General features: G+C 35.5%; 2 protein-coding genes across 5 annotated transcripts in view; one reads left to right on the top strand and one right to left on the bottom strand.

The window, feature by feature from the left end:
* The window catches only part of dync1i1a (dynein cytoplasmic 1 intermediate chain 1a), a 72,349-nt gene extending 64,227 nt beyond the window's left edge, over positions 1–8,122 (bottom strand). The window contains exons 1-5 of one of the 4 annotated variants that reach the window (XM_082187073.1): positions 7,690–8,115; positions 6,578–6,694; positions 6,371–6,485; positions 5,769–5,856; positions 1,243–1,302 (exon numbers count right to left, since the gene is read on the bottom strand). In XM_082187073.1, the coding sequence (XP_082043199.1) occupies positions 1,243–1,302; positions 5,769–5,856; positions 6,371–6,485; positions 6,578–6,685 (371 nt within the window). In that variant the 5' untranslated portion in view covers positions 6,686–6,694; positions 7,690–8,115. Of the gene's footprint in view, positions 1–1,242; positions 1,303–5,768; positions 5,857–6,370; positions 6,486–6,577; positions 6,695–7,689 lie in introns of all 4 variants that reach the window. The other 3 variants (XM_082187072.1, XM_082187075.1, XM_082187074.1) reach the window with 3 other exon arrangements.
* Positions 8,123–9,408: 1,286 nt separating this feature from the next.
* Positions 9,409–24,849, top strand: pdk4 (pyruvate dehydrogenase kinase, isozyme 4). The gene is made up of 11 exons (XM_082187104.1): positions 9,409–9,939; positions 10,665–10,806; positions 14,642–14,713; positions 15,348–15,532; positions 16,511–16,600; positions 16,711–16,788; positions 18,479–18,555; positions 19,498–19,596; positions 21,500–21,610; positions 21,846–21,959; positions 23,072–24,849. The coding sequence occupies exons 1-11, from the start codon at positions 9,822–9,824 to the stop codon at positions 23,213–23,215; spliced, it is 1,230 nt and encodes a 409-aa protein (XP_082043230.1). The 5' UTR covers positions 9,409–9,821; the 3' UTR covers positions 23,216–24,849.
* Positions 24,850–25,950: the final 1,101 nt, after the last annotated feature.

The following is a 25,950-nucleotide window of genomic DNA, read 5'->3' on the forward strand; positions in this document are numbered from 1 at the left end:
AGACAAACAAAAATGTAACGCACGCTTAAAATAAACAGAGCGATATTTTCCGCTGGTGTGGACGCTAATGTAGTTATCTTTATAGTTATCCTTCTTGGTGTGAATGGGCCTTAACTCTGTAATATTATAATATTAATTCATATATTATTAATCAACATGCAGTTCTTTAAATCTGTATCTATATTTATAATTCCCTTGCTTTTTAACTGGTAACTTCTGAGCCTTCAACCATGTTTCAAAAGTTGTATGCTCACAATATACAGTATAAAAAAATAATACTTTCCTCTCAGGTCATTTTTATTTCAGTCTATATCTATAATAAGATGATGCCTATTAGCTATTCTAACATGCATTGATTTGCATGACATTTTTATGTCATTAAACAAAAATATTTTCCTATACTCCAAGCAACTGATTGACCAATCAGAATCAAATACTCTATAGAGCTGACTCAATGAATGTCTTAACACTTGCAAAACTTCATTTACTGAATATGATGAAATATATACACTACCGTTCAAAGGTTCGGGGTCAATAAAACGTATTAAAAAAATTACATTGCATTAAATTGATAAAAAAATGTCAGTAAAGACATTTATAATTTACAAAAGATTTCTATTTCAAAACAAATGCTGTTCTTTTGAACTTGCTATTCATTTTAAACTGTAATATTTAATATTGTAATAATATTTCACAATATCTATCTATGTATCTATGCATCTATCCATCCATCAATCCATCTCTATGCTATGCATCTATCTATCTATCTATCTATCTATCTATCTATCTATCTATCTATCTATCTATCTATCTATCTATCTATCTATCTATCTATCTATCTATCTATCTATCTATCTATCCATTCATCCCTCTAAACTTTCAAACAAGTCTTTGTCAAGCCAATTTTATCTTGACAACGTTTGCTGTAAAAAGTATTTATATAAAGTAGTCATATTTCTTTGCATTACATTTTTTAATTCTAAGTTATATTCTTTGCATTTTGCATTTCAATTCCACTTCCTTTTTCAAATTTGAATTGCAATTTTGCATTGTTAACCCAATTCCAATTCAAGAATTCAATCACATTTTCCTGCACTAAATGTGAAAAAGCCAATACTGTAGGTGTCCAAAGAAATGCATGTACACATCTGCGTGTTGGAAAATGTTTGTACATGAAAAATGTCAGCAGATTTGCGTAAAAAAAAAAAAAAGAGAAAGAAAGAGACAGAGAGGAGGAGATACCCGAGCTCAGAGTCAGCCTGCAGTTGAAGAACAGAGGGGTCAGTGTCCCACTGCAAGGTCCTGGAGGGGGCGGCAGGGGGTGTCACGCAGGGGACAGGAGGGAGAAAACATGCAAGATTAACCTCAGCAGAAACAACACCATCATACACACAAACATAAATATCATAGCACACGCCATCAGACAACACGCCGCATGCAAGCCAGGAGAGCAGTGTGAAAGGACCAATCAAATCAACACAGGGATGCAGTTCAAAGCAATGCTAAGGAGGTTTAAGCGTCATGTACATATAAGATACTCATGTTTATGCACTTTCCAAAGGATAGATGATAGAACTGGCATGTATGATACGATAGAAGATTAAAATGATGTTAAATTATTGGAGAATATGAGAACAGTCACTAAGTCTTTCTGAGGCTACAATATTACAATATATTAATGCATCTACTATTTGCACTTATTGCAAAGAAAATACTGCTTTTTTCACTTAGTGTGAATATAATCTATTGCTTAGTGCCTAATTTACAGTATCATCTGATATTATTTAGTGGTAATGCCACAGACAATACTTTTTTGTAAAGGCTATGTTCATAAGCTCAATATTAAGCTGACTAGAAAGATAAACAAACACAAAAACAGTATATGTTTCACAGAGTGAGATATACTGTGCGTTAAGACAGACGTATATAAACAAAACATTTCACACATGACATGTTTTGGTTGGTGTATATACAGAATATATTCTGTATTAGTAGGCCTATTCTATAAAAGCAGAACCCACAAAACCTGTAGGCAAAGCGTGAATATTTTATCCTATAAAGGAACAAGTAATGAAATGGTGTTGACCTTGTAAACTTTTTTCCTCAACCTTCAGTACAAGTCACAAACATACCTATTAATTTTTTTTCTCCCGCTAAACTTACACAGTCAGAGAGGTAGCGTGTCAAATTGACACTCTGTTTTACCAGTGATGACATTTAAAAAACCATATTGTCATTCACATCATTGCAAATGGCTCCAATTTAACCATGCAAGAGGAATTGTTGAAGTCAAGGCTCAAGGTGACAGCAGGCATCAGACAGTCACACCGGGGGGAACGACCTAAACTGCTCTGCTTTTTTCAACTGCCATTGAAATACAGTGTGCGCTGACTTTAATAGCGGAGCGAACACAACCCCTCCAAAGGGGTTCATGAGATTCTGGGTTATGGTTTTGCTTGGATGCATACCTTTCATTGTGCGTGTTCCTTTTTGTTCTTATAATGAGTAAGAGTTGTAGATGGAGACACTTAAAGCGATGGTTCACCCAAAAATGAAGTCCAAGTTTTCTGAATAGACTCAATTGCTTTATATGATGAACAGATTTAATTTAGTCTTAAAGTGGTAGTTGCGTAGCTTTCAATGTAGGGAAAGAAAGTTCTCAGATTTCATCAAAGCGATCTTCTTTTGTGTTCCGAAGATGAACGAAAGTTCATGACATGTTTGAATGATTCAATGACTCACTCATAAAGACTTCACTTCTTTCATTACAGGAGGAATTTGACTGTTTGAAATTGAATTTGTGGATACCAAAGAAATGAATGAGAAGTGCCGTAAACTGAATCATACATGTTGAGCAATTGTCCATGACTTTTCTTATAAAACAGCATTTTTTTTCGGTGTAAACTCTAAAATTAGATAAATCCAAAACGGATGTTTAAGATTAATGTTAAAAATTAGCTGAAGGGCTGTCGATTCATTAAATGATAAACCATTTTCCCACAAAAGCTTAAGTTTATTCAGCGTAACGAAGCCTCTCCTCCATTGACATCGCTTTTTTTTTTTTTTTTTAAACGGTCACTGGTCAGCGTTAGCAGGCTTTTTAAATTAACCTTGCCTCCTTCTGTCAGAAAATTGTGGTAAAAGTAGTAAGAGAATAAGTATACTAGTTTGCGGTTACGAATTCAGCAATATACAATATACATATACAAGTCACTTGTCGCCACCTACTGGTGTAACGATGGAATTGATACAATCTTTATTTGAAGCGTCAAGTTACTTTCAAAATGTGATTTACTCTATTTTAGAGTAGTGTTTATCCGAACTATACACTTTTACCCCAGTACTGTGATAGCCTACTGATACCGTGTGGTTTAAAAGACTGTTTTTGAAACGGTTTCATTCCTATGACATCGGCTCTCGCTGGCTCAGCAGTGGCGCCAAAGCAGATTTCAGCGTGATCGTACTTGTCAAAGGTTATTTTTAGACATTGACGAACCGCTGTTATTTAGGAATAAGATTGCGTGTGTATTTGAATGAGATCGCGGTCTTTTAATGATTAATCGTGCAGCTCTAGCCGACAGCCAATCGGAATCCATTCTGCCTTAAGAGCTCGAGCATTAAAAGCGTCAGAGGAATAAAGAGCGCGTGCTTTGAATAAACAGAACAAAATATAGTCCGCTGGAGTGGAAGCTAATATGTGACCCTGGATCACAAAACCAGTCTTATGTTGCACGGGTATATTTGTGGCAATAGCCAACAAAACATTGTATGGGTCAAAATTATAGATTTTTCTTTTATGCCAAAAATCATTAGGATATTAAGTACAGATCATGTTCCATGAAGATATTTTGTAAATTTCCTACCTTAAATATATAAAATTTATTTTTGTGAATGGATGCAGCACTATCGCCAATAGAAATGGAAAACTTTAAAGGCGATTTTCTCAATATTTCGATTTTTTGCACCCTCAGATTCCAGATTTTTAAATAGTTGTATCTCGGAAAAATCGAAACATTGAGAAAATCTCCTTTAAAGTTGTCAATTTATGTTCCAGACTGTGCTGCATTCACTCACAAAAATAAATGTTTTATATATTTATTTACGGTAGGAAATGTACTAAATATCTTCATGGAACATGATCTTTAGCCTACTTAATATCCTAATGATTTTTGGCATAAAAGAAAAATCGATAATTTTGACCAATACAATGTATTGTTGGCTACTTGCTACTTCTGACTGGTTTTGTGAACCAGGGTCACATATACTTATTGTAATAGTTCTTTGAGTGAACTGACCTAGAGCGGGACACCGTTACAACACACAGTCCTGACCTCGGAGCCAAAACAACTCACAAAAACCTATGTGACTATCATGCTATCACGAGGCAATGGTCCTGTATAACTGAAAATGAAGTCTTGTAAATTTCACTTCAGTCCAGAGACTGTTAGCCGAGCCCCCTGCAGTGAGCGATGACAGGGACAAACGCATACATCATGTGTCATGTGCTGCACGTCTGCATTACACAGGCTTAATTACAGGCCAGAATCAATCAACCTTTCCCTTTCCACATGACTGCACTTATCTGTCTAGATTTCAGAGGAAGAAAATGAGCCTGTTAACAACCCTCACTGCTACCGACACTGATACACTCTTGGCTGTTATTTTGTATGTTTTATGGTCAAAATCGATCATCTTATCTTACAAATATTTCTCTTACAGGCAGTTCTCTGGTTGATTATCATTTCTAGATGCCCATTAAATTGATCATGCAGTCTCCTAAACTCTTCTTTCAGTACCAGTGATATTAGGTTTTTATACCTTGTCCTTGAGACAGGCTGACGGGTGAAGTGGAAAATCAGAAATGAGCACTAAGAAACACACTACAGGAACCACAGACAGTGATTCTTACCTATATCTGTTGATCCCATTTAAAAAGACAGAGAAACATGACTATCAGTCACACTCGTGTTACATCATAACTGCGTAAACACAAGCTATTAACATTAAAACGCTCCTAGTCTTTTAATCTAATACGATTATTATAAAATATATAAACAATTATACAGAATACAAATTATACTATATGTGTGTGTGTGTGTGTGTGTGTATATATTAATTTTAAATTTACACTCGCTCAAAGTTTGGGGTCAGTAAGGTTTTTTCAAGAAATTAATATTTTTATTCAGCAAGGATTTTTTTTTTAAATGACAGTAAAGACTCTTACATTGTTACATAAATGTACAATTTCTAATAAAAGCTGTTCCTTTGAGCTTTATATGCATCAAAGAATCCTGAAAAAATATTAATCAACTTAGATAGTAATAAGAAATATTTCTTGTGCAGCAAATCAGCATAATATAATGATTTCTAAAGGATCATGAAGACTGGAGTAATGATGCGGAAAATTTGCCATCACAGGAATAAATTACATTTGAAAATATATTAAAACAGTTATTTTAAATTGTAATACTATTTCACAATAATAGTGTTTTTACTGTATTTTTTATTAAATAAAAGCAGCCTTGGTGAGCATTTGGTCACTTGGTGACTTCTTTCAAAAATAATAACAAAATTTACCAAACCCAAACTTTTGAACAGTAGTGTATATAAATAATTAAAAATAATATTAAATAATATTAAAAATAAATTAAAACAAATTGTCACAAAAAAATTAATTGTTACAGGAGAAATTTAGTTTGTTTCTCAAATACTGCAAAAATGTTTATGTCTAGATAAATGGTCTTTATATATTTATATTGGTGAAATACCTGCCAGCTGCCGCTCCATCCACGGAGTCCTGGCTGCCTGTCTCGCTGGGTGTGCTCATAGACTTTGATGGAGACATTGGTGTCGGCACTGTGTAGAGACAAAAATGCTATTAAATATTCCTTTATAAAAATTAACCAACTACTTTTTAAACAAAGTTGGAAATGTATAGGCTACTGAACTAAAGTCAATGCACAATTAGATTTCATTTAAAAAGGCAATGCGAGTATGGAGCCCATGTTTGTAATGTACAAGGCTCTGCACTAGATGGCGATAGTAGCAGAGAAAGGGATATAACCACTCACAAAACCAACACAGAGGTGTTTAATTTGGGTCTTAGTTTCCTCATGTTTGCATTAGGAAGTGTCTTTGTTAAAGCCTAGAGTAGAGTAGACTACAGTGTGGTAAAAAGAGCAAAATCCAAGAGGCAAAAAGACTGTGGAAAGCCCACAGAATAAGGGATTTGGATGTAGTCCCATTCAAAGCCATGAAGCGAACCCAGAATATAACACAGCCTGATCTTGGCAAAGGTAAAAAGGCAACGTTCTGATGCCAGGCATTGTTGAGTGAGATGTATATTTCAGTGCGGTCCAGTGGTCTGTACCTAATGGAGGTTCGGGTGAGATTCCAATGCTCTGGAGGAGGGCCTCCGTCTCCCTGCGCTTGCGGTCCAAGTCTGAGTCCTCGGGAACAGCTTCCGCTTTCTGTTGAGTCTCTGACTGCTCACGTTTGCAAATGCACACATACAGTAGGCAGACATTCATGTTACGTTCTCACATTCTGAATCAGTCTCATTAAAATGTCATCTCACCTCTTTCTTCTTTTTTTCTTCCTCCTTTCTCTTTTTTTCCTCTCTGATTTGAGCAAGGCGCTGTTTCTTGCGCTCGAGTTCGGCTTTTAGGTCGCTCTTATCAGCCATTTTGTCCTGCTACAACATAATTACACACCACAGACCCACAGTTTTGTCCCCGTGTAAGCAGGGCCGTATGGAGACTACAGTAGTAGAACTATTTTTAGACTCTTTGTTCAGTAAAGGCAATTGTTAAGCATTCACTCCTGCAGTGAAAATTACAGTTACAATTTGAAGGCCCATTTGTGTTTCCAACAGGATTATACTTGTAATATAATAAATTCATGAGAAAACTAATTTTAAGTACTTATGAGGCATTCATTTGATCATGCAACAGCACAAATAACATAAAATAACATAAATAGGCCTACTATTGTTTATAGGGTGTGGCAGATGACTGTATGTATAGGAGCTATGAATAATAATTCTTAATATTATTATTGATTAAAGCCTAAGCTTTAACAAATGATAAATGCATAAATATGATGAAATGGAGTGGTAATAAAAACAAAACAATATCAAATGTGGAAGAAAAAAAAAACTTTATTAAAGCGTAATTACAACCACATAAATGGCATAAAACAAACAAAAAAGGAAATACATTAGGGGGATATACATGAGATAATTTTACATAAAAACATATATTTTTAATGCAAATTTGCATGCAAACGTCACATTTATGATGGGGACAGGTGGTATTCAGAAGGTCCAGAGACAGTTGTAAATGGATGCCACATTAGGTTGAATATCATTGATTATAATGCTAATTTTGCTGTCTTTATAGACACATATAATACGCAATACAGAGACTTACAGAATAAGCTATTATTGAAAATCCAGTTATACTTCACAAATGTCACAATGATACATTTGAATGTGCAAATGATGTCAGTGTGGCTATTGCTAACATTTGGGTACCAAAAGCACAACGACGTCATAATCCATATGCGATTATGAAGTCATCCAGCATAAAGCATGAAACACAGCGCGCCATTTCAACAAAACACACGTATGAAACCTCACAGATATGCGAGCATGAGAAACATGCACCCGGTGTGTGTGACACGTCCTACCTGCTCCAGTGTGGATGCTGCTGTCCACTGTAAATATGCTGTATCACTGCTGATGTACACAGTCTGCCACCAGCTTCAATACGACTCTTGATTTAAAACATGTCTGAGATTATATGGTACGATCATTTAGACATGCAGCGGTGCTGTTGGCAAAATTTAAGGCTAATGGCCTACATTTTATCAGAGGAGGCAGATGCTCAAACACCGCCTTGCTACCTCGAGATAACTAACAGATCCCACCTCGCTTTACCTCCTTGCAAATACTGTTAATGTAGAAATAAATGAATACAAGACAACAGCGCCATCTAGCGGATGTTATATTGCATTGACGGACAAATGTAAACATTAGCCGCTTTGTCGGTCACTGTCGAACCACGTTAACCAAAAAAACAATAATCTCAATCTAACTCCATTACCCTTGCTGGGAAAAAAAAATACCCAGCTTGAACCAGCCTAAAACTGGTTAACTGGTCTTATCTTGTATTAGTACCAGGTTTTAGTTGGGTCTCTCTCACCATGGCGCTCATCTTAGCTCAGCTTTTTTTTTTTAAGTGCCCCAAACCCTTTTTTAAACCAGAATAGAGACCATCTAATGAGCATGGCTAATTTTAAAGTGGTTTGATTTTATTTTAATCAGAAAGGAATTTTAAAAATGTGTAAATAAAAAAGGTTTAAATAAATCAGTTTAGCTAAATCACTGAAATCTGAACATGAAAATACAGTGTTGGTTTCGATCGTTTAACACCACTAGATGGAGCCGTAGTCCAAATGAGCAAGGTAGTTCCTCCTTCTGTCATTCTGCAACCCTGCTAAAAATATCTTAAATCAGCCTAAAGATGGTTTGCTTGTTTAGGCTGAGCTTCAGGGTGGTCTGACAGCCTAAACGTGCCTAAAATGTAAATGGTCGTCCCAAAAAGTGATTTAACACATTTTAAGAATAGGTCAGGAATAATAAAAATGTAGTAGGCCAAACGTTATATTCTTTCTTTTTGATTCAACAGATCGGTTGAGCTTCTGTTTATGTTCGCTGATCAATGTTAAACGTGAATAAAAGCCTAAATTAAACCTGTTCATCATATAAAGCGATCGAGTCTCTTCAGAAAATTTGGATTTAGCTCAATTTTCATTTGGATTATTTTTACGATCTTTTTTTAATTTATTTTTTTAAAGTATTAACATTTGCAAGTAACCGCAATTCACATTCATACCATTAACATACATACTACTGACATTGAAACAGTTTTACGATCTCTTTATGAACTTTTATAAGCGTCAAAGTGGTAGTTGCGTAGCTGTCAATGGACGGACAGAAATCTCTTAGATTTCATCATAAAGATCTTCATTTGTGTTCCGAAGATGAATGAAAGTTTTACGGGTTTGGAACGACATAAGAGTGAGAAATTAATGACAGAATGTTTTTTTTTTTTTTTTTTTTTGTGAACTAAACCCTTTATCACGAAAAATGTCCTTATTATATTGTATTAAATTGTGTAATTAAGGAAACAATTTACGGTTACAGTAAGTGATTTGTCCTCAGTCATAGAGGATGGGGAACATACTGTACAACACCACTGAAATGTGTCTCAGCCACACTCATAAAGACCTTTACTCTACATCCGCTGTGCGCATGCGTCAACAAGCAGGGCGATATAGATCTGCAGCTTGTAGATAGCGGTGCCCATTTCTGTTGCCTGCGCTAGGAACAGCATATGATAAAAATCATTCAGTACGTCTCTTTATATAATCTGTATAATCACATGATTACTTTCTAGCTCCAGATAAGAATGGAAGGAAATAGCTTGATTTGTGGGTAAACTTCTATTCTATTCTATCTATGCCGAGTGGAGTAACAGTCTCCCCTCTCCCCTCCCTCTCTTGTTATGTTTGTACCCTGTTTTGTACCTTGTGCTGGCCAGTTATTTTGACTCAATGACAAATTAAACCAAATTAGAGCCATTCAGGAGGACTCTTCCATCCGATCACACCGGATTTCTGCGGAGATCTTCATTTTTACGATGAAGTAAGGCTGTGCTAGAATGTCAAACTTTGCGAACTGCGTCTGATGAGAGACCAGGACAACAATAACTCGCTGAGAACGTTTCAATATCTGCGGATTTCACTTGAAGATCAACATGAAGTTCGCCCAGATCATGCTGAAGAACAGCTCAAAGCTGAACATACCTAAACAGGTGGACAGATTTTCCAAGTTCTCTCCGTCCCCGCTGTCAATGAAGCAGTTCATTGACTTTGGTAAGTTGTTTACCTGTTTGAAATGGGTCTAATGGGTCCAGCTCATTGTGGTGGTGTCCGAAAACCTAGTGAGCGCGCTAACAAAAAGTACCATGATATTTTGACAGTAGGACACAATGTAACCGTAGTAAATAAACATGGGAAATCATTCAGAACTATGCATGGTCTGTAGCCTATAAAAGTGTAAGTGCCCTATGGTATCCTCATAGTAAAATACTAACAAAAAAGTTAATGGTATGGTATTATGGGAATTCTATGGTGGTTTGCGTGCTATATAACATATACAAATACCACAGTATTACCATAAGGGTAGCATGGTATATCCAGAGTACTTTTTTTAACAGCCTACTTGCATATACAGCATTGGGTGCATCATAAATGCATACTTCACCTGAATGTGGCTGTCTATATAGGCAGCTCACTAGGTTTTGAGACGCAACCTTCTCAATTATTTGGCAGATGACAGCACATAAACAATCTTGTTTGTTGTTGGGCGATATATAAAAAATAATATCTCCTCCCCAAAATATTTTTACCATTTTTGTTGTTTTAATAACTATATATATATGTCTTTATGATGAGTTAAGAATTGATTCTTAACAACCGAACATTGTTTATGTTCAAATTAATGTCTAGTTAAGCATCAAGCCAACATATTGGACTTGTATATTGGACTGTATATCAAGAGTGAAATGCTTACTAACATAGTCCTGTCTTGCTCGCAGGATCTGCCAATGCCTGTGAGAAGACCTCCTTTATGTTTTTGAGGCAAGAACTTCCCGTCCGGTTAGCCAACATCATGAAGGAGATAGACTTCCTCCCAGACAAACTGCTCAGCACTCCTTCACTGAAGCTTCTTCAGAGCTGGTGAGGTCCATCACTGTACATCGTGCAGGGACATGTGCTCCGAATGCGACCAGTGTGATGAATCCCAGCCTAATGTAAACTACTGTAGACTTTCTGTTAACTGTTTACAACTCATATGACCTATAATGCACTGCTGTACATGACTTAAAAAGAGAAGTGACAGTGAATTCTTTTTGAAAAGGATCTTTAAAGTTGCAGAGCACATAAAATTGCACATTTAATCAAGACATTAAATTGTAGTTTGAGGGATGATGACAGATTTCTCATCTTACTAAAACTCAATAAAAAATGTTGTTAAGTCAAATACGCTGTGTCCAAAATCGAATACGTCCCTACTATATAGTACGCATAACACAGTACGGCAAAATAATCAAGGTATTCGGAAAAACAGTAGGTGAAAAGTCCCTGGATGACCTACTACTTCCGGTGAGATTCTGAAGTGTGCATTCGATGGACACTTTACTATCCCATGAGGCCGCGGGAGGGGATATATGAATGGAAGTGAAACTGACGCATGTGACCTGATAATGACAACATGGCGGATGAAGTACAGTATGTCCGTATTTCATTCATACTACCCATACTAATACTATAGAGTGTACTTTTTTAATGGTTGCAAAGTAAGTTCAAATGTAAGACAGTACGCGGTTTTAGACACAGCGCTAGACTTTTATATGGAATATCATAACAGCATATTGAGTTTAAAAAGTACCAAAGTTAATTTTGTTTACTTAAATCTGTATTTTACAGTGTCCTTGTTACATATGTTACATGTATTTACCATAGTAATAACAGTAAATTATGCATAATTACATGCAAATAGCCCTCAACCAAACCCTAATCCTACCCTAACTCTATAGTAAGTACATGTAGTTGCTTAATATTACTCAGTACTTAAATATATAATTACACTGTAACAACGACACCTTAAAATAAAGTGTAACCCTTAAATCAACAGGCTAAAAGGACTTGACTTTTTTGTTTGTTTTTAGTGCTCATTGTTCATGATGATCAAGAATAGGTCAGCTCCAGACTGAATGAATTGATCTTTTTAACAATAACTTATAAACCTTTAAAAATAGGTTTGAGCCTATTTCAAAATAAAAAGGTAAAAATACCTTGAGCTACAATGTTGTTAATAGATGGTATTGGCTTCTGTTGAAGCCGTCAGTCTGCATTATTTCAACTTTATTTTTTAAAATAATCATGTTTAATAGCGGAATGTTTGGAAAACTACATTACCCATGATGCTGTACAGAAAATTGCACCAATCAGAGAGTCACGACAAGCAAAATGCGAGAAAATATCTTGTTAGCTCATATATATCATATATATATATAAAATCCACATTTTTAAATGCATAGTTTAATATTTCTCCATCGTTTATAATTTGATTATACAGTTCGCAATGCTTCATGGGATTGTAGTTCTTTCCCTCACTATTATTTCTAATTTTCAAATACTTATGATTCACGAATGCTTTAACAAAGATGTTTTTAAAATTCTTAGAGAAATGAATGGAAAAAATTTAAACCAGCACTGCTGATAAAGTGGGCGGGCGCTGTTGCACTCCTTTAGGGAGTGATGGTTTCTATGAAGTATATTGCTGTTGGACTTGTAGTTGTGTCGGTATGAAGTGTCGATTCAGCACATTGTTTAAACCTCTTAGCAAAATCGCAGGATGCCACCAACCTTCGTCAGCAGGTTTTAGTATTTAGCTGCTATTCTATCAAGGTTGGATAGTTCAGGTTGGATAGTAATTTGTTTCCGGACAATATTTCTGTTTATCTAACATGCACATAGATATATAATGCTTCAGAAATTTGAACCTGAGGTCAAAGTTATTAGTGTTGTTTACATCATGACAACATTAGTGTTGTCATTTTACACCATAAAGAAGTCAGTTGACACAGACAGGCAAGTAGCTATCTTTCATAGTTAGCTTAACATAAATCAATTAGAATATTAGAAACAAGTTTTTTTTAGGTGTATATGCCATTTTGAAGTCAATAAAAATACTGTATGCATGCAGCGCAGCAGGTACTGGTAGCAGGAGTTGTTGTTCTCACGACGATGTGGGTCGGAGTCTGACCTTTGTCATGTCCTGTTCCCTTTCCCGTAAACTTTCCTGTCACTCAAATGTTCTCTATTAAAAGCAATTGGCCATAAGTGCATTTTAAATCAAAAATAGCAAATCATGGGTAACAGATGTATTTAATTTGCTGACAGTTCTGAAAATAAGGAAAATTTTTATTTAAATATGTTGTTCGGCATGGAAAGTTTTTCAGTTTATGAATAGAACTTGTTCAACAAGTTCTGAATGGACAGGATTTTGAAGGACACAATGATTTATAAACTCAAATTGAGCTGTTATTGCCCTTTGTCTTACAAGGTTTGGCAGAGGCTTTGTGTTCAACAAGTCAACTGGAATGCTTTGAAAAAATTATGTAATTATGGGCATTATGTAAACTCTATGTTTCTGCTTACTTTGCAGATTTTTTTTTTTAGAGGCTAAATTTTTTTAAACGAAAACTATGTGTGACACTGGGGACAGGCGAATCACAAACAAACAAACATCCACACTTATGACACAAAATTATCAAAAACAATTTTTGTTTATTATTATTATTTATATAAATTATTTTATTATTATTTTATTTTTTCAATTTATTCTTTTTTATTTTAGTACTTTTTTAAATTTTTCATTATTATTTACAGTTTTTACTTTATGCCTCTTATTAAAAAAAGAAGAAGAAAAGAAAAGAAAACTACACATGACACAGAGGACAGGCAAAATACAAACAAGCTAAAATTATGACATTAACTGCCTAAAAAAAAGATTTTTCAACAAAAAATATATTATTAATATTATTATTATATATTATAATTATTATATATTATTATTTTATTAGATATATATATATATACATTTATTTATATAAATTTAAATGAATTATATATAAATTATTATTGTTGTTATTATATTACATTATTTTTTAAATAATTTTTGAATTTATTCTTTATTCTTTATTTTTTATTTTCGTACAAATTATTTAATGCATTTATATTATATTATATTATATTTTTATAACTTGAATTTTAAAGTCTTATGTGCTTCAGAGTCCTTGTCCTCTCGACTGTAGAATCTGTGACTCATGCTGAGATCAAAACCGGAGCTAAATGTAACTTTCAGATGTGTTCATGGAAATGTTATGCAGTGTCGAATATCATGACACACTGAACACAAACAACTGTGCACTGTAACCTTCCTAAAGGTCTGAAATGTAAACGAGTCCTCTTTGACAGTGCAGCACACCGACACACACGTGACACAACACTGTCTTTCAAGTGGATGGGAGCTAGTACAGTATGTCCATTGTGTCACATGACAGTTGTTCCCAGTGCAGCATGTCTCCCATTTACTCTAACCTTTAAATTATCCTTGCAAACCTATTTATTCACCATTCAGGTTTCGTAAAGAAGCGATCAGTGGTCAGAGTAAATACCCATCAGTGCTATACAGCTTCCTTCAGCCACTCAGACAAATGACTATACTGGCTTTGTTGTACAAAGGAAAGAACACACAGAATTACTTAATGTGTGCAGTGCATTATGGTTGTGTTTCAAATAGGGCTGGGTATTGGTACAGATCTCACAAATCAATTTGATTCCGATTCACAAGTTCTCAATTCAGTGTGACTCTGATCTCAATGTGATTTGATTCGATGTTGATTTATTTGGAAAAATTGTATTATAGTTCTTACTTTATGCCTCTTATTAAAACCCAATGAATTGAGTCTAAAGATAAACCCTGACTGTTTACTCTTAACGACAGGTATGCACAGAGTCTGATGGAGCTTGTTGACTTTTTGGAGAAAGACCCCGAGGATAAAAAAATCCTGACTAAGTAAGTCCAATTTTGAAGAGGACCTATTATGCTTTTTACATTTGCAGCTTTCTTTAGTGTGTAATGTTGTGGTTTGAGCATGAAAAAGCTCTGCAAAGCACAAAGTCACTCTAAAGAGAGTTATTCTCTATATCAGTGTCACTGTTTCTGAACTCCCTGAAACACCTTGATTAGTCTCAAGTTTTCTTCCGGGAACGAACACGTCACAATATTCCTCATTTAAATAATTCCTGGCCAATGCATATACGCGTAGGCCTGACTGAGTTGCGTTAGTAGTGTGTTGCGGTTATGGTAAGGGGCGTGACATTTCCCCAAACACGCTTAAAGTTGTTGACCAATCACAAGACACTGATCCAGTCGACCAATCAGAGCACATTGCGCTTTTTGGAAGGAGGGGCTTCGTAAAGACAGGAACTAAACAGTGTATATGGTCAAATATGTGAAATTATTATTATTATTATTATTATTATTTTTACATTTGACTTATTTTAATAGACCCTAAAAACAACTCTTTTTGTAAAAGGGCATAATAGTTCCTCATGAATCTTACACAAGTTTATCTCATGTTTAACTTGGCTGCAGCCTGCTTTAATGACCTCTAATAGTGCGTTTAACTGGATGGCATGTCTCTTAGATTCACAGAAACGCTGATCAATGTCAGGAACAGGCATAATAATGTGGTGCCCACCATGGCACAGGGAGTGCTGGAGTACAAGGAGGCCTTTGGCGTGGATCCTGTGACCAATCAGAACGTCCAGTATTTCTTGGACCGCTTCTACATGAGCCGAATCTCCACACGCATGCTGATGAATCAGCACAGTAAGACTTCAGGATGTTTCCTAAAGCCCTGGCCAGTACAATGGATATTTCTGTCTTAGCTGAAACAATAGACGATAAATCTGCTGATAATGAAATGTACATTGTACTGTAGCTGAATAACTGATAAATAGACAATCTATTTTAAAATTCTGTACTATTTATGCGGTCTAAATTCATTGAAAGTAAAACAATACGATCATTTTAAATACTTCAAGTGACATTATAATGTCCATTTTGAAAAATGGATATTCATTTTGAGTTTTGCTAAAGATTCTTTTAACAATGTTATTAAATCATTAATGTTTCTATAGGTTAACTTTTTTTTTTAGATGATGGCAAACTAAATGGGGGAAATATGCATGCACAGTTAAATATAATATTGACAGATATACACTACCGTTCAAAAGTTTGGGGTCAGTAAGATTTTTTTTCATGTTTTTTAAAGAAGTCTCTTATGCTCACAATGGCTGCATTTCATTTGCTGATACTGATATAGTAAAAACAGTAATATTATTAAATATTATTACAATTTAAAATAACTTTTACATTTGAATACATTTTAAAATGCCATTTATTCAGCATCATTACTCCAGTCTTCAGTGTCACATGATCCTTCAGAAATCATTCTAATGTGATGATTTGCTGCTCAAGAAACATTTCATCTTTTTATCAATGTTGAAAACAGTTGTGCTGCTTAAAGTGTTTTGGAAACCATGATAATTTTTTCAAATGTTTAAAGAAACAGCATTTATTTGAAATAGAAATATTTTTTCTAACAATGTAAATGTCTTTACTGTCACTTTTGATCAATTTAATGCATCCTTGTTGAATAAAAAAAACTCTTTCTGACCTCAAACTTTTGCACAGTAGTTTAGATCCAGTTTAGCTCCACAATACAGTTAGTTAAGAATCATTAATATTAGCAAATAACCGATGTGGTACCCATATAAATGTACTTAAAATGTGTGTTCATTTTAGCGTTAATCTTTGATGGAAGCACCAATCCAGCCCACCCCAAACACATAGGCAGTATCGACCCCAATTGTGATGCTGTGGAGGTTGTAAAAGGTAATTAACCATGTTTCATGTTTTTTTTTACTACTAAACTGCAAGTCAAATTGACATTGTATGTCCTACATTGGCCGACTCAAGCTGTGTCTCGCTCTTTCCCTCTCTAGATGCCTATGAAAGTGCCAAGCTGCTGTGTGATCAGTACTACTTGACTTCTCCCGAAGTGGAAATCAAACAAGTGAACTGTGAGTGAGAGCTTTCTCAAACTTTTCAGTGTTTGTGTGCTCTGTGCATGATGAGTCCTGAGCTGAACTCTGCAATGAAGGTCTCTACAGGGTTATTTACAACACAGCTGATTCTATAGATTTGAGTTGTTTGACATTGTGGGATGGTGCCAACAGAATGTGCTGGGTGGGGATTATGGGTATGCTGTAAAATGCCACATTCTTGTCCTGTATGCTATAAAACATGCCTGGACTCTTTAGTGTGCAATAATGCTAATCAATCAAGCATGACCTTCAATTCAACTTTGCCCTAAAAAAAAAATACACTACCCTTTAAAGTTTTGAGATCAGTAAGTTTTTATTTTATTTTATTTTTAGCAAGGACGCACACTAAAGACATTTATAATCTTACAAAAGATTCTATTTCAAATAAATGCTCTATTTCTATTCATCAAAGTATCCTGAAAAAATGTAGCCGTTCCTACAAAAATATTAAGCAGCACAACTATTTTTAACATTGATAATAATCAGAAATGTTTCTTGAGCAGCAAATCAGCATATTAGAATGATTTCTGAAGGATCATGTGACACTGAAGACTGGAGTTAAGATGCTGAAAATTCAGCTTTCCATCATAGGAATAAATTACATTTTAAAATATACTAAAATAGACAACAGTTATTTTATATCACATCATGATAATGCTGTTTTTAATGCATTTTTGATCAATTAAATGCAGGCTTGATGGGCGAAAAAACGTACCGAGCCCTTTTGAAAAGTACATTTACACTTATTCATTTAGCAGACGCTTTTATCCAAAGCGACTTACAAATGAGAACAATAGAAGCAGTTAAACTAACAGTAGGACAACAATATGCAAGTGCTATGACCCTTCTCAGTTCAATAAAACGCAGTAAATGTTAATAATTATATATTTTTTTATTAGAATAGAGTTTCCTAGCAACAAAGAGCGCGCTAAAATCTACTGGGAAAAGTAAACACTCACAGACTGATGTTCTCTCCTGTTGCTCGACTGCTTCTTCTAACAAGAAGAAAAAAAGTAGTGCAACTGTAATGTACATTTATATGTACAGCAAGATTTAAGATAGTAAGAAATAATAGTGTAGAGTATTTGAATTTGCTTAAAAATTCAATATAGTGTATATCAATAATAGTGTAGTGTATTTGAATTTGCTTAAATTCAATATAATGTATATCAATAATAGTGTAGTGTATTTGAATTTGATAAGAAAAGTTCGCTAATATGCAAAACATTGAGTAAGTTCTTGAATCGCCTAATCGTAGACAGAAATAGTGCTTTAAAATCTTATCACTGTGTGTCTATGGAGAAATATATTGGATGATATGATTTGCGCTGTATACTTAGTTACACATTGGCAAAAAGTTGGCATGATCTCACGGTTTATCTTTTAGTCATGTAAATAGCAGTGTATTATTTTGTCAAGCAAAGAGAGCCTACAAGGTTGAGTGACCACCGTTGCAGCTGGTCACCTGTTTTATCAACACATAGTAACAAATTAGCCAGCATAACCTCTATCATGTGCTTCATAGCTGACTATTTTGGGCAGCATGCCAATGTTGATTTCCTCAATGCATTCTTAAAATTATAAGTTAATGTGGGATAGCATGCTATGGCCTCGCTTTCTGGTTTACACTACTGTTACTGAATCAATATATCTGTTGTTATTGCAGTTAAAGGACCCAATGACCCTATACATATAGTTTATGTGCCTTCTCATCTGTACCACATGCTCTTTGAGCTCTTCAAGGTACTTGAATCACTTTATTGTAGCTATAGCCCACACACAATTGAAGTCTTATATAAACACAAGAGCAGAAAATTCTCATGTCCTCATGTCGTTCCAAACCTGTATAACTTTCTTTCTTCTGCAGAACACAAAATGAAAGGTTTTACTAAATATATTGGTGGTTACAAAACAAAAATATCTACAAGCGCAAATGAGATTTAAGACGTAGATTTTCAGTGAACAATGGCTTAAATTTTGGTCCGTTCCCGATCCAAATTTATCGTATTGGTTTAAAATGACTTGGAATATGGCACACATGTTGCCTATATAACATCACTAGTGTTGGGTAAGTTACTCTAAAGAAGTAATTAATTACTAGCTACTAATTACATCTTCAACAGTGTAATTAGATTACTGTACTTAATACTCTCTCTCTAAAAAAAGTAGGCCTATTGTATTACTTATTACTTTCTAAATCACATATCAACCTCGACCCGTTAAACAGTACAAGGATAGGCATGAAACTGCTCTTTTAATTCTTTCAAATAAGTAATGTAAAATTTGCATAAATTATTCTTGAACTGATCAAGTATTTAAAGGTAGAAGGTTACATTCTAAACATTTTAACATTAGATGGATGTTAAATCCACTATGTTTTATATAGAATTGTTCTATTGTCTTTACTGTAATTAATGCAATTACATTAGAAGTAACTGTAATTAAATTACAGAAAAATTAAGACTAATCCTTTACTTTTTCTAGGGAAAAGTCATTAAAATACAGCATTTAATTACTTAGTAATGCATTACACCCAACACTGAACATCACTATATGGAAAAGAGCAGCATGAACATTCAGCTAAACATCTCCTTTTGTGTTCCATGGAACAAAGAAAGTCCATCGGGTTTGGAATGACATGGCCATCATGCATATGAAGATAATAAAGTTGTTTCTCCATAACAGAATGCAATGAGAGCAACTATTGAAACCCATGAGACCAGCCTACATCTCCCACCAATCAAAGTGAGAGTTTCTCTAGGAAAAGAAGATCTGACCATCAAGGTGAGCTTTCTTTGACAAACACTCAAGCCCCGTTCACACCACCAGCGTCATGATCCCGTTAGAGCTGGCGACACGAGTGACAGTGGCCATTGGTGACAGAATGCAGACCTGTCAAGCGACAAAGTTCAGAAAAGTTGCATTTTGCGAGGGACAACCAATAGGAGCGAAGACTGTCAGTGGAGCTCATACGTCACCATCTCGACTGTGTCTTAAAGGTCCCATTGCATGAAAATTTCACTTTATGAGGTTTTTTAACCTTAATATGAGTTCCCCTAGCCTGCCTATGGTCCCCCAGTGGCTAGACGTTTTGATGGGTGTAAACCAAGCCCTGGGTATTTTTGAGAAAATGAAAGCTCAGATGGGCGAATCTAGAAATCTTCCCCTTATGTCGTCATAAGGGGAAGGTTACCTCCCCTTTCTCTTCTTTGCCCGCAAAAAGAATTCGGCCGCCCATGAGAAAATGAGCTGCGCGATATTGGTTTTTCCTCGAGAGACATCATGGCTTGCAAACGAGCGAAGCATGGCGGTTGCTCAGTGTTCGGATGTACAAATGAACACAAAAGTATTTTTTTAGTTCCTTCAGCCGAGCCTCTGAAGAACCAGTGGGTTATGTGAATTTCTAATGTGTAATTGTTCAAGTTCAGACAGATTATCTTTCTCTCAAAGTCGTTCAATACTGTTTATGCATCAGTAAATCAAGCCAGTGACTAAACGATCAACTTCACGTCGTTTCTCTTAGTAGGATGAAAATAATCTTACTTAAACTGTGATTAATATATACAGAAAGCGATCAAAGAACAATCCCTTTCCAATCGCCCAAGCTGTCAATCACACAGCGCGAGTTTATCTGGACACTTGCCAAAACTCGTTATGAAATCAATGACGCTGTTACGCTGCACAACGAAGCTCTTACTGTACTTACCTCATGTTTGCATTGGTGAAAGCATTAATGAGAGTACAGAAACTGCGTTGCAATGATAAGATCTTCATTAATGCGATCAACAGGCTGTCATCTGCTCAATGCTCATCACTGCAACCTTTTATGTGATGGGAATAGATCTAAATACTTAAACTTCTCACGATTCGTTAATCTCGATAGCTGTAATAGTAAAAACGTATAATAGCTGTAATAGTAAAAGTTTTCGAGAGAGTTCCACATGTAATGCTAGATATTTCATATGCAAGCATGTCAGCCAATCACAGCAGTGGGTGTTTACACTGAAGTTTCACAGCAGACACGCCCCTTCAAACGGAGCATTCAAATCAGAGGCTAAAATCAGGCTAGGAAATATGCCTTTTATTTCTTAATTATAACAACTTTTGATCTAAAAAACATACTAACATTATAAGGGCACCCCAGGAAACATTCTAAAATAATAAAATAATCCATGCAATGGGACCTTTAAGAACTAATTTCTCACTTTAAAGTCTCACTTTCCTGATTCAAATATAAACCGATCTACCTTTTTATGTAACTGATTCTAAAAAGTTAGGACTAATCTTGAAGAAAAAATTGGATGACTGACTTTTATGACTAGTCTAAGCAGTTTATGCAGCCAGGTCTTATGCCGAAGTCTGTTCCCCCTATCAGGGCTCAACTATGCTACTTTTAATTCTTTTCAGTCTAATTCCTAGTCAGATTGGAATGATATATAAGTTTTAAGGGAAATATATCATTTTTAATTGCACTTTCTAAAGATATGGCCATGATGTGCAGTCTACCAATAACAATAGAGCGACAGCACTAGGAACGACAAGCAATAAACAAAGCCGCTGGCGGTGTGACTCACAGATTAACGGTTCATCAAAAGTTGAATATGTTCTCTCTGTTTTAACTCACAACATGCTGGCAAGAGCAGTGAGGGTCAAAACATGTTTTGTAATGACTCTTGTGTTATTTTAGATGTCTGACAGAGGAGGTGGGGTTCCTTTGAGGAAAATCGATAGGCTTTTTAGTTACATGTATTCAACTGCACCGAGTCCTGTGGCTGAAGACACTCGCAATGCTCCCCTGGTAAGAGCCGCGCTAACACGTTGTCTATTTCAGCAAACTGTATGTTGTGCAATGTTACCACATGGTAAATCTTTTATCCACAGTCATGTTTTCTGTGAGCTGTGAGCTTACAGATTTATAAATGAGCAGAATTACTAACAGTTCAGTCTGTTGTTTACACCAGATTAGAATTGTAATGCAGTTGTAATGTTTTCTCTTGTTCTCACACACTCACTATGGCTCGTATTCTTTGCAGGCTGGTTTTGGCTACGGTCTTCCTATTTCCCGCCTTTATGCCAAGTACTTCCAGGGAGATCTGCAGCTCTACTCTATGGAGGGATACGGCACATCGGCAGTCATATACCTAAAGGTACACATACAATGCTGCATTAAAGGTTAGATTCATTGGACCTTGTTTAATCCGTGACCGCAAAACTGCCCGCAAAATGTGTGACTATACTAAAGGTGAAAATTCTGTCATAACCGTTTCAAACCTGAATAACTTTCTTTCTTCTGCAGAACACAAAAGAAGATATTTCGAAGAATGTTGGTGACCAAACAGTTTTGATTCCTATTGAGTAGTGGAAGTCAATGGGAAACTGTTTGGTTACCAACATTCTTAAAAAATGATATATGTTTGTGTTCCACAGGATTCATGACAGAATTTTCATTTTTGGGTGGACTATACCTTTAAAAGAGGAACTATTATGCTTTCTTTAGTGCGTATTGATGCAGTTTGAGCATAAAAAAATTTCTGCAAAGTTACAAAGCACCAAAGTGAGTTATTCTCTATATCAGTGTCACTGTTTCTGAACTCCCTGAAACGCCTCTATTGTAGTCGTGAGTTTTTTTTCCCGGGAACAAACACTTCACAATATTCCTCATTTAAATAATTAATTAAAAAAGGGTTGGTTGAGTTAGTTAGTAGTGTGTTGAAACTCGTGACATTTCCGAAACACGCTGAAAGTGGTTGACCAATCACAACACACTGGTCCAGCTGACCAATCAGAGCTCATTGCGCTTTTCTGAAGGAGGAGCTTCATAGAGACAGGAACTAAACAGAGTGTTACTGACAGACTGGGAAGAGAGGTGCTGCAACAATGTCAGATATGTGAAACATTATGTGTTTTTTGATTAATCAAGCATGAAAATCTATTCTAGTAGAACCCAAAAACAAAATCAAGACTTTGAAAAAGGGCATAATAGATCCTTTTTAAGGTACGTTCACAAATTTTGCGGTCACAGATTTAACGAGGTCCGTTGGCGAATCCGTGCGACCAACTAAAACCAGTCACAAAATCTGGAAACTCCCAATCATGTGGACTCCTATTGAAATGACTGGATTTTGCAGACAAAAATTCATAGAACAACAGTAAATGTGACAGACCGCAATTTAGAATTTGGCTGAAATTCTTCTAAAATTCATTAATATGTTAAAAACGTTCAATTCACTGTCTGTTTTGTCTCTTTGACCCTCTGCAGGCTTTATCCACTGAATCAATAGAGAGGCTTCCTGTGTTCAACAAGTCAGCCTTACGGCATTATCAAACAAGCATGGAGGCGGATGACTGGTGCATCCCGAGCAGTGAACCCAAGAAACTGGGAAAGTACGAGTACAGTGTTTGAGAGGGAGAAGAAGCTCATATGATAACCATAAGGACTGAACTATAGTGGAGGCCTTGAGTTATTTTAGCTAACTATGTATGTGACTATTTTTTAGCTATTTCAGATTTATGGAATTATCAAAAGGTTGATAATGGTCTTCATATGAATGTTACAGTCTGAATAACAAGGGGATTTTTGTCTTCCACATCTCACATTGCTTATAATACACCACACACTTCATTTGCAGTGCTAACACTTTCATTCATAGTTTCACAGGACACGGTACAACATGTTAACTCTTCTGTGTCAGAGACTTCAGTTGAATGTACTGAAGCGGACTGGTTGTTTGAACATGTTGATTCCTACACATTATCACGGATTTGAACTGATTCTGTAAGTGTGTTTTATAGGATGTGAACTGGTGTTTTAGTCAGTGGGGCCAAGTTACCAGCTTTGTGTGAGTTTTAAAGCATGTATCTCTAGCAAGAACACAAGTAACCAAGGCTTTATTTATCTCCTTGGTAGAAAATGCATTCACAATGCAAACGTTAGAATGACCGTAGTTGTGTATTGCTTGATTGTGAGCTTGAAATGTTCCTGTAACAGTTGGACCTTCTGTCTAACAATCCATTTAGTTTTAAATGTAAAAATGTGGTGCTAACATTAAGGCCAGATCAATTCATACAAATATATTTAAAAATATGTTAACACCGATTTCATTTTCAAAGCAAGAACAACAAAAGTTGTCTTGATGACATCCAAGTTACTCCACTGACATTAATATAATGAAAATAAATGAGTTGTCACAAGGAACCGACAAAGTAAGTTTGGGCCCAGGTTAGTAACTATAGTGTGGATTTATTTAAAACTGGCTAGATGTTGATCTTTGTTATGTGTGAAGCTTTTTATGACCACAATAATTTATGTTCTTTGTGACAACAGCTTCTGGCTGAACATTTCAGGTATTCAGTATGAACAAAAATGACATGTAGCATTAGAGTAGTTTTTTTTTTTTTTAGCATGAAAACACTGAAGAGGCAATATTTTTATGTTCATTTGCGTATAAATGAAAGATATTGTTGAAAGAATTTTCTCAGGATTGTGCAGATTTGCCTTTCTAGTTTTTTTTTTTTTTTATCATTTCATTTTTATTGTTGTTCTGTTTTAATTTCACTGTAATATTTGTAAAGTTGGCTTTTTGAAAGCAATGCGAAGGACCTGTATGAATTTTAAGGGCACTCAAGTGGGAGCAGCTGCTCTCTGTCAAGTGACACTCATCAAACTCCCGGGTGTGTTTTAGCTTCTAGCTGTTTGCTATCATGTATTTGCCTCATACAGAAATAGAAGTACTCAGACAACCTCTGTAGATCATTTGCACATTTCCACTTATAATCTAGAACTGACATCTACCATGTTGATGTTATTCATTCATACCTCGTAAGCTTCATTTTTTTTGCAGTCATATCCCTCGATATCTCCGTCCTTGTGAAATCACGCCTGCTTCTTGACGTGTTTTTAGATACACAATCCTGCATTCACAAAGGAGCAACTGTGTTAATGAATGCTCAGCACTATTCATGAAGCTATTTCAATTTATCATTCAGTGAGTGAGTGCCATTTTGTGTACTATTAAAACAATGAATGAAGAAAAAAAATGGTTCTTTTGGTTTTATGTCCTTTAAGCAGAATTTAAATATGAATGAAATGAAAACAGTCCAGTCTGAAGGGAGCATGAAGTATAATTTTCACACATGAAGTGACTCCTCTGAGTCCAGACCTTAAATTCATTGAAAGTCTTTGGGATGTGCTGGAGGAGAGTGCTGGACTCTTGCACTGTCAATACAATACAAATTTTTTTTATGTTATTTCCAATTGTGTGAAAATGATTCTCCATGCTCCCTCCCAGCCATTCTTTCACAGTTTAAGCCTGATGAATCTTGACATTGTCATCCTAGAATATGGCAATGGTCTTCCTACATGTTTTTTTAAGAAATGAAAAGCTACATACTCCATCAATTAGGGCTAGAAGAACTGTGAGTGTGATTTTTTGAATGGTATAAACCATCTTGATAGTGGTTAAAAAGGTGTCACTATTCACTTTGTTAGATTATTCTGAGTTGGTGTTTAACGATATAGTTTGTTGCAACTTGTGTAGCCTGGGATGTCTCACAGAGCTACACTCTTACTTAAGGCCAGGATTTTGGCACAGATCCTCTGTTTATTTCTGGCCTGTAGCCATAGGACGGGAACAAAATGATCCGTCTTTTCTTTTGCACGTCTACCAGTCTTTCCTAACAGCACTAGATCTGGTGGCTGTGACACCAGAGTCTTGCCCTCTTTGGAAGAAAAAAAAAAAGTGCTATTTTAAGACCCATAACTGCACGCCTGTTGCCTGACCTGTCAGTCACTGACACAATTTCCCCTCTTTCTAAAACCACACAACTGCTGCTAGTCCCTAATGTCCAAAGGAACTACCATATACAGTGCTTGTTGTTGCTCTACATTGTGGACTTGATTATAAGATGATACATTTTAATGTGCTTAAAAAATTATATATAATTTGACTTAATCTCATTCAAAGCAAGATCAAACTAAAAGTCAGTCTATACCATTTCAGGGTCAGAGGTTCATTTGTTAGTGGCTGTTTCTCTTCTGTAGAGAATGAGTGGAAACAGGCTGTCTGAGGGAAAGAAGAATCATACTTCCACAGGTGACAGGTTGACTGTGAGGGGGTACAGAGAGATAGGAAGAACAGA

The sequence above is a fragment of the Leuciscus leuciscus genome (assembly GCF_965113295.1).
Source record: "Leuciscus leuciscus genome assembly, chromosome: 12".
Taxonomy (NCBI): Eukaryota; Metazoa; Chordata; class Actinopteri; order Cypriniformes; family Leuciscidae; genus Leuciscus; species Leuciscus leuciscus.

Coding starts and splice junctions, on each gene's coding strand:
- pdk4 (XM_082187104.1), top strand. CDS start 9,822: ATGAAGTTCGCCCAGATCATGCTGAAGAACAGCTCAAAGCTGAACATA. Junction 18,556..19,497: donor TGCTCTTTGAGCTCTTCAAG/GTACTTGAATCA, acceptor TCTCCATAACAG/AATGCAATGAGAGCAACTAT. Junction 21,960..23,071: donor CGGCAGTCATATACCTAAAG/GTACACATACAA, acceptor GACCCTCTGCAG/GCTTTATCCACTGAATCAAT.